At 43.8% G+C, this 13,707-nt stretch overlaps 1 protein-coding gene across 1 annotated transcript in view; it reads right to left on the reverse strand.

The window, feature by feature from the left end:
- SLC9A9 (solute carrier family 9 member A9) overlaps positions 1-13,707 on the reverse strand; it is a 574,162-nt gene that overhangs the window by 194,895 nt on the left and 365,560 nt on the right. The window contains exon 12 of the mRNA XM_004597757.3: positions 10,577-10,730. Within this exon, the coding sequence (XP_004597814.2) occupies positions 10,577-10,730 (154 nt within the window). The remainder of the gene's footprint in view (positions 1-10,576; positions 10,731-13,707) is intronic.

Consider the following 13,707-nt stretch of genomic DNA (forward strand, 5'->3'; position numbering starts at 1 on the left):
AGAAATACTGAATATAATGTTACGTAATTCTGATCTGATATGTTAAGTGGCATAGAATTCATTGCGGTGAATGTTGATGTTTTATTTGATCAAGAATTCAACCAGATCAAATACAGCCTACAAATTCTTTCTTGCCTCTGTTAGTCTGTGGTTCCAGTGTCTGTTCAGCTTTACTGCTGGCAATGCACTTTAGATCTGTCTTGCAATGGACAGTGTGCCACCAGTGTCCAATGTGGACCCTAGGCAATGTCCTACAATTTAGCTTATGTCTCAATGCTTTTATTGTTCTTTGTAGGCTCACAGATATGCACACAGTTGAGGGGTGAGCCCCCAAATTGATAGATAATTCTATCTGATTACATACTGACCACTTTTCTCTGTAATCTCCATATTTTTAGCTTCCCAAAGCCCCCTTTCCTAAAAAAAAGCCAGGGTTTTTGTTTCCCTACACTATTGCATAGTTTTCCATGGTTTCCCTACAACATAACATCTGTTTCCAAATCTAATTGGTGAAAGGCTGAATGGAGCTAACAACACAATGGGAATTGTCCCCCGTGACATTAGGATCGAAGTTCCTCTGGTTTGAATTTCAGGTGTCTGTCCACCTGCTTCCTCTCTCCATGTTCCTTGGTGATTGTCCGGGCCTGGGGTGAAAGAGATCGAAGGAAAAACAACAATCCAGAGCATTTGTCTTCTCTGGTATTTCGAAGCTTCTCTTCCTTGCACTAGAAAGATCTTTTTCTTCTAGCACTTCTCTAACTTTTTAAATAATTCTGAATCCAGACCAAGAGCTTCCAGAGGAAAAAAGTGGGAAACTTCCCTGCTGCTTCAGTACTATCCTGAATTCTGCTTGACTGCCCCCCATCTCTTTGCTATCTCCTAGGTTTTGGAGTTCTCCTATACCTGAAATACGCACTTGGCTCAGGGTTTCTTGCTGCATTTAATGATAGAGACAGAGGCAGTCCATATGCATAGTTCATCTTGGCTAGAAATGGAATCCCCTCCCTGGCCTTTTGAAGTTCAAGTTCTAGCAACTGCAGTTAACATAACTTCATTTCTCTGACTTCATATATTTCCTAAAGTAATTAATTGGATCATATTTTATGGTATGAGTCATATTTTATAATAACAGGCTAAAGACTTCTTTTTAATAGAGGAGAATGTCCATCATTTGAAAAACTTAGCAATCATATTGAAACTTATGTTCTTTTTTTTTTCTTTTTCTTTTCAAAGATTTATTTATTTTTATTACAAAGTCAGATATACAGAGAGAAGGAGAGACAGAGAGGAAGATCTTCTATCCGATGATTCACTCCCCAAATGAGCGCAGCGGACAGCTCTGCGCCGATCCGAAGCCAGGAACCAGGAACCTCTTCCGGGTCTCCCATGAGGGTGCAGTGTCCCAAAGCTTTGGGCCATCCTCAACTTGTTTCCCTGGCCACAAGCAGGGAGCTGGATGGGAAGTGGGGCCACCAGGACTAGAACTGGCACCTGTATGGGATCCTGGTGCGTGCAAGGCGAGGACTTTAACCACTACGTTATTGCACCGGGCCCGAAACTGATGTTCTTAAAAGCATATTGAGTTGAAGTTAATAAGAACATGGGTAGTGGATGATGGAATTGAGAGGATTCTGTTGATAGAAAAAGACAATATAGGGCCCCATGTGATAGCCTAGTGGCTAAAGGCCTTACCTTGCATGTGCCAGCATCCCATATGGGTGGCAGTTCTGATCCCAGTGGCCCTGCTTCCCATCCAGCTCCCTGTCTCTGTGGCCTTGGAAAAGTAGTCAAGGACAGCCCAAAGCTTTGGGACCCTGTTCCCACGTGGGAGACCAAGAAGAGGCTCTAGGCTCATGGCTTTGGATTGGATCAGCTCTGGCCTTTGCAGTCACTTGGGGAGTGAATCATCAGACAGATCTTTCTCTCAGTCTCTCCTCCTCTTTATATATCTGGCTTTTTGATAAAAATAAATAAATCAGAAGACAACACAAAGAACACAGAGGGCATTGGAAGCAAATTTAGGAGCTTCTAATTTATAACACTTGTTATAAATCAAGTATATTTTAGGTCAATATTAGGCTACTACAGTTATCCAATATCTGTAATGTAATATGTCATACTTGATTGATTTGAGCAATAAATATTTGCATTTTATGAAGCATATTGTAAAGCAGCCTAGAGAAAATAGAACATAATTTTAAAAGGGAGTAGCAGGTAGGGAATATAAAGTGTAAGTCTACATTCACCTGAATAAATTGGTTTCTGTGTTTCATGAGAGATATTTCTCAAGTCTGTCAATTGATACAAAATACACAAATCGATACTAAATCAATCCAAAGTAATACAATCATTGTAGAATATTGATTAAATGGTACAAATTAAATAGCTGAAAGATTTCTAAGCAAAGGTTATGTTAAGAAAGAAGTAGAAGTATCCAGAAGGAATCTTTTGTTGAGCTGTTGGCTAAACATAAAGATTTGGTAAGCATTTTTTTCTATAAGAGGTCTACTTGAGTACACAAATAAGGAATTGCTTGTAAAATTGATGAGTCTAGTTACCACACTCCCCAAGGATTATTTCTTTCTGTTTTCTAGGTAGGTCATGCTTTCACCAATACAATTAATTAATAACAACTTGTGTGTACATATGTGTGTACACGTGTCATTAGCAATAAAATAATGGAGAAAATCCCTAAGTATCAATTGCATATTATGAAGGCTACATTTGTGAGCAGTTACAGGGTGCCTTATTCACATATGCAACACTTCATCCTTCCAACCTTTAAAGAGGCCAGCGTTCTTGTTATTCCAATTCTGCAGACAAGAAAGTTGAGGTATAGGGATGGTGAATCTATTGCTTGTAATTTCAGAGCCAGACGCAGAGGGAGACGGTGTGACTGTCCACACCCTCCATCTCCATACTGCGTGTGCCTGATTTACTTTATTAATATGCTCATGAAACATGCATGGGACTTTGGATGTTAGACAGGAGAGCAAGTAGAACACAGATATGAAGGGGGTTTAGTTATATGTAGTTCCCTGTACGGTAAATGGATATTTCCTCATTTCAGTAATAAAGGAATTCTGCATATAAGCAAGTCTACTTCACACTGTTGTCACTGAAGATAAAAAATATTACGAAGGACAATTCTCACTATGTCTTTCTGATAGTCCTATGAAGTTGTTATTTTCAACCATTGTAACTAGTGAGTATAAATGAGAAAAAAAAGATTCCAGGATGGCTTTTGATCCTACACTAGAAGCTGAATGTAAATATTGAAAATGTCAGTGGTGGAGGCATTGCGCTATGTAAAAGTCATTCACTGTACAATGGACACAGGTCACCGTGTGCAAATTTCAGTGGAGCAGGGATGGGAGGGGTAGTTTAAGGAAGAAGGCCAATGGCAGGATAGCTTGGAGGTCTGAATCATGTTGGGAGACAAGGCAGGTGTGTGCTTGACACATGCTTGCAATCCTAAATTCCTATCATTGTGGAATGCACATTTCCCTTCTTGGCGGCCTTCGAGGGGACTGCCTTTGTTTAGCCTCAAGTGTTCCAGGTTAAAGAGAAAGCCTGCCCTGAGGAATGTCTCTGCTGCCCGTGATGGATGAAGATTTCCTGTGCTTGTTTATAACAGGCCTGTCTTGGTTACAAAAGTACATCTCTTTTCTTTCCCCCAGAGGATTTGTGAATCAAGGTAAATTACAGTCATCGAGAATCAGCTCATTTATTCAGAGTGGGGAAGCACGCTCTGGGTGTGCAGGCCTAGGGCTGAGGCTCCCTGAGCCTGGAGAATATGGCTCTCCAGCTGCCAGTGTGATGACTTTGAACCTACACCTTTGCCCAGACCTCTGCTAGGCCTCCGTAGGTACTCTCGTGATGCCCATTTGATAGGCTAGAGACGGAGGAACTGAAAGGTTATGTACCACGCATTTCCATAGCTAATGTTTAATACAGAATAAAGAACTGAGTGACGGCTGCCTATTACTGCTGTGAGGCTACCATCTGAAGACAATAAAGGTCATCTCATTGAAAGCACTTTGAGGATTCAAGGCTTTCCAGACTGGCGCATAGACATTTTGAAAGGTTGGATCCAACATTGTTATCTGGGGGGAGTTCAGGAGAAAGCTCTGTGCTGTGTTATGGGCTCCGTTCTTACACACTGTTTGCTGAAAGTTTGCGAGCTCCGTGTGGTGCCGTATCCTACACCAAGAACTGATTAACTATCTCAAAACTGCTAACCCAGTGAGGCTGCCAGCAAGGGAGCTGCCCAGGGATGGGCTTTGATGTGTGTGTGTGTAAGAAGGTGTGATCATTAGGCCAACAATCCTGTTTACTGGCCTCTGCAGGCAGAGCTTGAACCTTTGATCTCTTTTGTTTCCTGGCTAACAGTAGCACTCTCCTTGGAGACTGTGGGTGGGTGTCCCTCACCGCCTGTATTAATGTGTTTTGCAGAAGGAAGGATGTCTGGACCCAACACTTCTGCCCTTTTACAGGAAAGCCTCCAAAATATGACTGGAGGAGTCTTTTCCTCCTGAATTTTAAGAACCAAGGATCTGATTTAAGTGTTGCATCAAAAATGGTTTAGTTTCTAAAAGGAAATCAAGTAAGAAATCCTAGTGGTGTCTGTAATAAGGCTTAATCAATAGACTCTGTTTCACACACAAAAATTCTGTTGAGTTTCTCTGAGTGCTTTAAAGTAATTTCCAAAAGGGTGCAATTTCTACTAATACTATCGATTTGCACGTTGTGTAAAATGCTTATTTGCATCTTGTGGTTGTAGTTTGTGACTGAAAATTTTTATAGGATAAAAAATAAACGCAAACACATACCTAATAATGAGAGAAAGAATGTGGATTCAGGAAGGGAAGGCCAAGTGCAGTGACTAAACAAATCGTATTCCGAGCCAGAACACCTGTGCTCATTTTATATCACATTTGCCTCCCATCCTCTTATGCTTCCCCATTTATGTCGTTTTGTTACGACTTCAAGTTCCTTGTCTTTTGCAACTTTATGGAAAGAACTGGACATGACAGTTGGTTAACAAGATGTTTCTGTGTAAACAAGCAAAACACAAAATACAGTAAAACATAATTGAATCAAATTTATGTCGTGTACGTATGTGTGTGTGCGCGCGTGTGTGTGTGTGTGTGTGCGCATTAACTTGTGACCCTGTTTTTAGTGTTTATTCTAGTATGCGCTGGCTCTCTTTCATTGATCCATTCAGGAGTTCCTCTTTCTTAAGTCAGCCATCATCACAGTCTAGTGTGTACATACTAAGAAATCAATATGACATAATCAAGTGTGTCAGGCTCTGGAAAAATCCAGCCAAATCTTGCAGAATTTCATACTAGTCTCGACTCTGCATGCACATAGAAATTATTAACCCTTGGTTCTCAAAGTATGCTTGTAGGACCAGCAACACCAGCATTTCCAGGAATGCCACAGAAATTCAAGTTCTCAGAACTTGAGCTGGGGTCCAGCCACCTGGATTCTCATGGGTCATCCAGGGAGTACTGATGCCCCATCTAGTTGGAGAGCTCTGGTCTTGTTCTTGCTGCCTTGGACTCCTTTGCCTGAGTCACTGCCTGGGCACTTCCTCTTTGGTTTCTTCCCAATGGGCCTTTGAGCTCTCTGGGTTTTGTTTTGTCTTCAGATATATACCTCCCGCTGAGATTATCATGGTGCTCACCACATGGCAGCCCGGTCAGCTCCTTTGCCAAAGCAGATCAGAGCGCTGCCCTTGTCCTCCCTCTTCCGAGATGCTGAATCAGTTGGGCTACTTAGAGCCAGCTCCTTCTAGGGCATTCCATGACCTGGCAGTCCTATAACATGCTCGCCTCTCCCAGTAGGTCATAAGAACACTGGCCTAGATGGACCTCCAGGAACTTCGGACATTGTGATTGATGTTACTCTCTTCTCCTAATTGGCCTTGACCTATAATCTGTACAATTGCCCTTATCTGTTCAAAGTCCTACTACTGGGTTCGGGCCTTGGGATTGGGGGCAACTGCAGCTTCCTGCATTGTGGCGGCTGTGGGGTGTGCCCCTGCTGGATCGGACCCAATGCTGGGGACTCAAGTCAAAGACACTGCCAGAAGGCAGTGAACGAGTCCTCAGCCTCTCCAAGGGTGGCCAGTGTACCAAGAGGTGCCAGGCTTTGCCTGCTGGCCACCCAGCAGTGAATTCTGGGGTTTTTAAGGTATGTAATTGCTGCCTGTGGACACCCATGACTAAGGCCAGTTTTAGTGTGAGAAGTGAATTTTGGGTGATTCGCAGTGACAGGGTATGCGTGGGGACTAAGACCTGGTGGTTCGGAAGGAAGCATCCAGAAGATAATTTGGGTTAGACAGATTCACCAGCCCAATTAGGAATCCAGAGATGGGCTGTTAGCATAGAACATCACTGATCGCCACATACCAGTCCATACCAAAGCTATGGATGGGGGCCTCTTTGGCAGTGTTAGGTACCATTACCCGACTGGGTGGGGCAGTGGTGGAGTGGTCACATTTGGCAGGGTTAAGACACAGAACTTGGTCTGGGGGTAGACTCTGTGGGGTTGTGTGGGCCCAACCCTGGGGAAATACAAGTCCCCCTGGTTAGCTCACAAGTTGGGGTTGCAGTAGACTAAGCTAGGTGTGACCATGCCACCTGCCATCACTCACGGGTAAAGGAACAACAACAGTCAGGGCAGGTCAAGGCAGCAGCACCTGAATGTGCATCCTAAAACAGGATGTGGGGTGGGTCGGGCTGCCACTGGAAGGGGGCAGAATGGGCAGGGCTGAACAAACCTTAACTCACAAGAAACAACAGAAATCAGGTTGGAGCACAGGTCATGCCAAGTAGGTCCTTGTACCTACTGATTGGCGTGAGACAGGTATGCTAAGCCACAGCATCTAAGGGGCAGGACAAGTGAGGAGCTCTGCCAAGCTGAGTCAGAGCAACCACTGGCCTGCACGTGATGTAAGGCTGAGATAGGCCCAGTTGGGGAGCTAAGGGGACATCCTAGCTGGGTTGAGTTTCCCACCAAGGAGCGCATGGGCTGGAATTGGGGCTGCGTTCAGATCAGGATACGATTGTAATCTCACTTGGCACGAGTGTGGACTGGGACTGGAAGCACAAAGCCAGGCCAGACTGCAACACTTTCTGGTGCTCTGGAGGACCAGGGGAGATGTATGACACTCTAGGCTAGGTCTCAGCCCTTACTGAACCATGTGTGAGCTGTATAGGGGGTAAGGAAGAGCCGTGGCTGGGTTGAAACATCCAACAGTAAGAACCAGATTGGGTTGAAGGCCAGTCAGGAAAAGCAACTGTTCCTGCTAGGACAGAAGGCGAACTGATTAGGGCTGGCTCATGGACCCACTAGTATGCGCAAAATCTGGCAGTGGGAGAGTTTCTGATGGAGGAGCCTGGACAACTTCTCTGGCAGGACACAGTCCCTGTAGGTAAGCGCAAGTAGCACAACAGGAAACAGCCCAGAACAGGCAATGGAAATTATCCCACTGGCATACACATGGCATGGGTTGGGGCCAGACCAGGCTGAACCTGTTTACATCACCCGCTGGCGAATCCAAGCACCAGAACAGAGTGTGGATCGAGACAGGTTTGGTTGTGACACATACCAGTACACATTAAGGAATGTCAAGGTGAGGTTGCCTGTACCAGATGTGGTTGCAGCACCCAAACAGTACATGTGATAATCACGGGGGGGGGAGGAGGCAAAGCCGGCAGGGGAATGTGGGCTCCCCTGCTGGACAACTACTTCCATTGGAAAGCGTGAGTTGGGATGGGGGCAGATCAGACTGGGTAGGGCTATAACACCTGTGCGCTTCATGTGAGCTAGATAAGGGAAAGGCCACAGTGAGCTGACTGTTCCAACTGGTGCAAGCCAAAACTGGAGTGGGTGAGGGTGGTTGGGCTTAGTTGCAGCATTAGCTAGCAGAGGCTGGCACTGGGAGCTAATTCTGTCAAGTCAAATGACAGAACCACCTGGAGAGTGCATAATCTTGGGGTGGGAATAACTTAGAAGGGAAATAGTGGGCACCTCCCTCATGGGTAACCACTCCCACTAGAGAAAACCAGGACGGGGTGAGGGGTGGCTAGACAGAAAGGCACCTGCCAGAATGTGTGTGGGCTGGATAGTAAGTTGGTTGGGTTGAACTAGGCTTCAATGCCCATTGACATGTGCGAGAGCTAAATGGGATGTGGGGCAGACTGGACCAGGCTGCGGTACATACTGGCATGCATGGGAACCAGGGTGGGGGCAGAACTGGTGGGGGTTTTGGGGAGTTGCCCCAACTAGGCTGCAGCTCCAACTGGTTTGCATGAGGGCTGAGTATGAAGTGGTTAGGATCGAGCTGACTACAACACCCGTTGGTTCACGAGGAAGACAGGGCTGGAAACAGAACTAACCCAGCAATTGCAATGACCAGCATGTGCATAAGCTGATTGGGGTGACGGACGGTGTTGGAGTCTGTGCTAGCAAACACACACAAGAATCAGATCTGGGATCATCTCAGATGAAGTTTCTTTGAAGATCCCTCCAACTGAAGTGCTGATCTTAGAACCCCAACCATGAAGAGACAGTCAGCCAGTGGATTCTGAATAGGTTTCATTGCAATTGGAACTATGAGATTGGCAGCAATTCAGAACTGATAAACTATCAAGACTGTTTGAGCAGGACCCCTGAGTGCGCCTCCTGTTGGGGATCTGGGATGGGTGGGAGGTTGGGTGGGGCTTTTCCCTTTTCCCTTTGTTACTCCCCTGACCCCAGATACAGGGAAAAATGATAATATTAGTGTGGAAACAGTGGTCTTGCCCATTTTTACCCTGTAGCCCTTGACCCTTTGTACCCCTAATCAACTAAGTAAGATTATTAAAAAATAATTTGGAAAGAAACAACAACTAAAAAAAACAAAGTCCTACTACTGTATTCTCTGCCTATTGACCCTGATATGAGGAGACTACATGAATTAATGACCCTTATGGGCTTGCTTTTGGAGTAGCTATTAAGCTTCCAGTTAGAACGCCTGTGTCCCATATTAGGGTGCCTGGGTTTGATTCTTAGCAGTGACTCTCGACTCCCTGAAAGGTAGCAATAATGGCTGAAGCATAGTTGTGCACCTGCTACCATATGGAAGCTCCTGATTACATCCTTGACACCTGCCTTTTGTCTCACTGTGGGTTTTTCGAGAATTAACCAGTAAATGGGACCACTGTCTTTTTGTTGTCTCCTTTCTCGCTTCATATTAGTAAGTAAGTAAATAAATAAATAAAGCCACGATACCTTGTTAACATTAACAAATCCCTTTGGAAAACACTGTAGGAGAGTTAAGCCAACATTTTGGGACAAACCGTGTTGTTGATTTAGGTATGAGATCTTCAGAGTAAAGAAAGAAATAGTAGAACATAAATTACGATTGCTTATGTTAAAAGTATGTTGACATCACTCTTTTATGTTCCAAAGATTCTAATGTATGTGATAAACAATTTAATGCTTTATTTGGTAGAGATTAGTATCTTCTGAATTTTGCTCTCAGAGCCCTCAGTTTTCCAAGTATGGTTTCACCTACTGAATTTTACTTCCCAGAAACCTGAATATACCTCCATCTTCCTAACGGTTCACAGGGGACCCCGTGCTATCAAGTTTAATGCCATATATGTACTCATTTGTAGGAGCCTACAGGCAGCCACCAATGGGAAAAAAATTGCAGGCCACATTTATATACCCAGGACATAATTCAACAAGGATTTCAAAACGCTCTGTATTCACCTTTAGTCTGAGCTCTTTTATATGTGTTGCAATATTCACAGAATGTCAAGAGGTTCTTTTCCCTCCCTCAGTTCAGTTTAATGCCTGCCCACTTGGCTTGGTGAGCATTAGCTTTTTTACACTAAGCCTGTGAATCGTGCTTCTGCTTCTTTGTCCAAATGGGTTGAAAATTGTTAGAAAATGTTGAATGAAGGCTTTACGTTAGTGATTCTATCAGGTTTTCACGAACTATTCAGTCCTACTATATGCCAGGCAGTGTATGAGGTACTGGGGTGAGAGAGTCCTTGTATGTCAGAATCTTTGTCAAACTCTCCCGCTAGTCTGTTTCCTTTGAGAAAGTATGCTTTGGAACTTCTGATCAAATATATGACTTAATAACAAAATATGCTTAAGAGTTTCCTGTGTTCCTATTTCTATCTTGAATACTGTGAGGAATTGAAAACATGGCATGCACTTTCTCCTAGGTCTTCAAGCTATCTTTGGTACCAAACCTTACTGGACAAGGTAACTTACAGGCAAGATTTATGTCTTACTTATGTTTGGAAATTCTGTAGTATATTTATGATACTCAAGTGTTATCATATAGAAGAGTCCATAGGTAGACAAAGCCATTTCTAGGAACACATGTAGATAGTACAAGTCATTGCGGTTGTCTAGGTCATATTGTTTCCCGTTGCTGGTGAAGGTCAGTTTGATCCAAGGGCAAGTTAGGATCTAGTGCGTCCTTGATTGAGTCAACAACAACACAGATAGAACAACACAGATAGAACAACACAGTCATGCTTTGCTAAACGGTGCTACTCACCGAATCTGAAGCCAAGTCAGCATGGGAGTCGTGCCGCCTCCAAACACCCAGACGGTGAAGAACACCAGGAGCAGTGTGGTGGTGAACATCATTTGTTTGGGCTGAGATTCTGTGTTCCGAATGGCTAAGGCAAAGGCAATGGCTCCTCGCAAACCTTATAGGAACAAAAAGGGTGAAAAAATTGTCTCATTCTGATTTCAATGGAATAATAGTTACAATTTATAATCACTTGTTTTTAAGATTTATTTTCATTTGAAAGGCAGATTTTTTTTTTTTTAACAAAGCAAGAAGGAGAAAGACAGATCTTCCATCCATTGGTTCACTCCCAAGGTGGTTGCAATGACCAATGCGGAGCTGCTGTAAAGCTTGAGAATGAGGAACTTCTCTCTGGTCTCCCACATGGGTACAGGGGCCCAAGGTCCCAGATCATCCATCCTTTGCTGCTTTCCCAGGATATTAGCTGAGAACTTGATCAGCAATGGAGCAGCCAGGACTTGACCCAGTACCCATTTGTAGGTGGAGGATTAGCTTGCAGACTACTGCTCTTACCCCACAATTACTTTTTCAACTAAAGTTTTATTTTGAAGTGGGCTGTAGAAATGAAAAAGAAAATCAAGAACCTTCTTCAAGAAAATGATGCTACTCTATGATCTATGAGTCTTTGAAGAATTTAATCAGAAGACAGTGTTTTAAAGAGATGAAACTAACAAAAAAAAAAGATACATGAGACATAGTTTCCACCAATCTTTGTTGGTGAGATATGTCTCCTGTAGGCAACAAATACATGGGTTTGGTTTTTTAATCCAGTCTACTAATCTATGACGTTTGATTGATGAGTTTAAGCCATTTACATTCAGGGTTAATATGATCGGGTGGTAAATTGGTCCTGTCATTTAGTGATGGGTTGTTCACTGATTTAGTCTTCTTGTTGTTATTTCACTGGGATTCTCTTCACATTTGCCTTTGTTTTTGGTGGGTGCTATTCCTTTTCTTTGTCAAGAGAGTATCTTTAAATATCCTTTGTAGGACAGGTTTGGAAGAGGCAAATTCTTTTAACTTTTTTTTTTTTTTTTTACTGTGGAAGAATTTATTTCATTTTCAAAGACAAAAGAAAGCTTTGCTGGATATGTAATCCTGGGCCAACAATTTTTTTGCCTTTAGAATCAGGAATATGGGCCCGGCGGCGTGGCCTAGCGGCTAAAGTCCTTGCCTTGAATGCCCCGGGATCCCATATGGGCACCGGTTCTAATCCCGGAAGCTCCACTTCCCATCCAGCTCCCTGCTTGTGGCCTGGGAAAGCAGTCGAGGACGGCCCAATGCATTGGGACACTGCACCCACGTGGGAGACCCGGAAGAGGTTCCTGGTTCCCGGCTTAGGATCAGCGCGCACCGGCCCGTTGCGGCTCACTTGGGGAGTGAATCATCGGACGGAAGGTCTTCATCTCTGTCTCTCCTCCTCTGTGTATATCTGACTGTAATAAAATGAATAAATCTTTAAAAAAAAATAGAATCAGGAATATGTCACTCCCTTCTCTTCTGGCCTGTAGAGTTTCCTGTGAGAGGTCTCCTGTGAGTTTAATTGGCATTCTTTAATATGTCAGTTGATTTTTTTCACATGCACATTTAAGGATCTTTTCCTTACGTTCAATTGAAGAGAGCTTGATGATCATGTGTCTTGGTGAATATCGGATTTGGTCAACCCTGTTGGGAGTTCTGTTGTTTCCCAATTCTTTTTCTAGATTAGGGAAATTTTCCCTTATTATTTCATTAAATACAGTTGTAAGCCCAGCTTGTCTTTCTACACTTTCTGGGACTCCCAACACTCTTTTAATAGTGTCTTTCAATTCTTGAATACTTTTTTGGGCCTGATCCAGCTCTGCTTCCAGCTTTGTGCTTGTTTCCCCTGGTGACAGGAAATATCTTTTAATTTTGAGATTCTTTCTTCTGCCTCCTTCATTCTGTTTTGGAGACTCTCCACGGTGCTTTTAATTTGCGTCACTGTATTCTTCATTTCTGATATATCAGCTTTCATTTGATTCATTTCCTGTGTGACATATTCCTTAAATTGAATGCCTGCTTTACGTGCTTCTCATTGTTGATAAGAAGATTTATAGCAAGTGTTTTGAATTCTGTATCTCCATTTTCTTGATGTCTTCCTCAGTCAACTCTGAGGTTGGCAAAGGGTTTTGTTCCTTTGCAGGGGAGTCTTCAGTAATATTCATTGAGCCTCTGTCTCTTCTTTTGCTCTTGATCATTGTACTTCTGGTTAGCAGAATCTTCTCCTAGGGGCAGGTTTGTAAGCTCTGTCAGCCACAGGTCTATAGTTTGATTTTACTTATTGCATTTGGTACACAGCTGTTTGTTTGCAGTCAGTTGTGCCACTCCCTCCAGCAAGTTCCAGGTCTGGGTTCTTATGTTAGATTTCTATCATGGTCTCCATAGCCCCAGCTCCTGGCTCACCACTCTTCATCTCCTGTGACACCGTGTTGAGACTGCACTGTTGTCTGCACAACCTTTCTCCCACTTCCGGTTATAGAATAGGTCCCAGGATTACAGAGATACCAGGTGTCCTGGATACCTAGCTTGTTGGTGGTGGTAATCCTGCAAGAACCTGTTGGCTGTTACATCTGAGGGTCACAGGGATCTATTTTGACCCATATGATGCCATATTTGGTATTATTTTCCTGTGGGACCAGTGCAATCTACTGAGCTCAGTGGGTTCTTGCCAAGTCAGCACATACGTACCTAACTATTGTCCCCTTTCATCTTAAATTCCTTGCCACACTGTAAGAAATGGCACCTGATGTGCCACTACTCAAGTTCTGAATCTGCTGGCCATCGGGTCTGAGGGCTGCCTGGACCTGTCTCAGCTGGAACCTATAGGATGCTACGTTGTTGCAGTTTGCTGAGCCAGAAATGAGCTCACTCCCAGCTCTGTGCATGCACAGAGCTGCCCAATAGCTTTTGCCTCCTTAAACAAAATGGCACCTGATACAGTTCTAGGAGGTGGACTTGGCTATGAAATCCACCCTGTTCCCACACCACCCAACTGGGACATGCTGTTCTATGTCTACTCCTGGTTAAATCAAACAGACTAGCAGGATAGGCAATCTTTGTCTGGGTTCACCTCT

The sequence above is a fragment of the Ochotona princeps genome, chromosome 3 (assembly GCF_030435755.1).
Source record: "Ochotona princeps isolate mOchPri1 chromosome 3, mOchPri1.hap1, whole genome shotgun sequence".
Lineage (NCBI taxonomy): Eukaryota > Metazoa > Chordata > Mammalia > Lagomorpha > Ochotonidae > Ochotona > Ochotona princeps.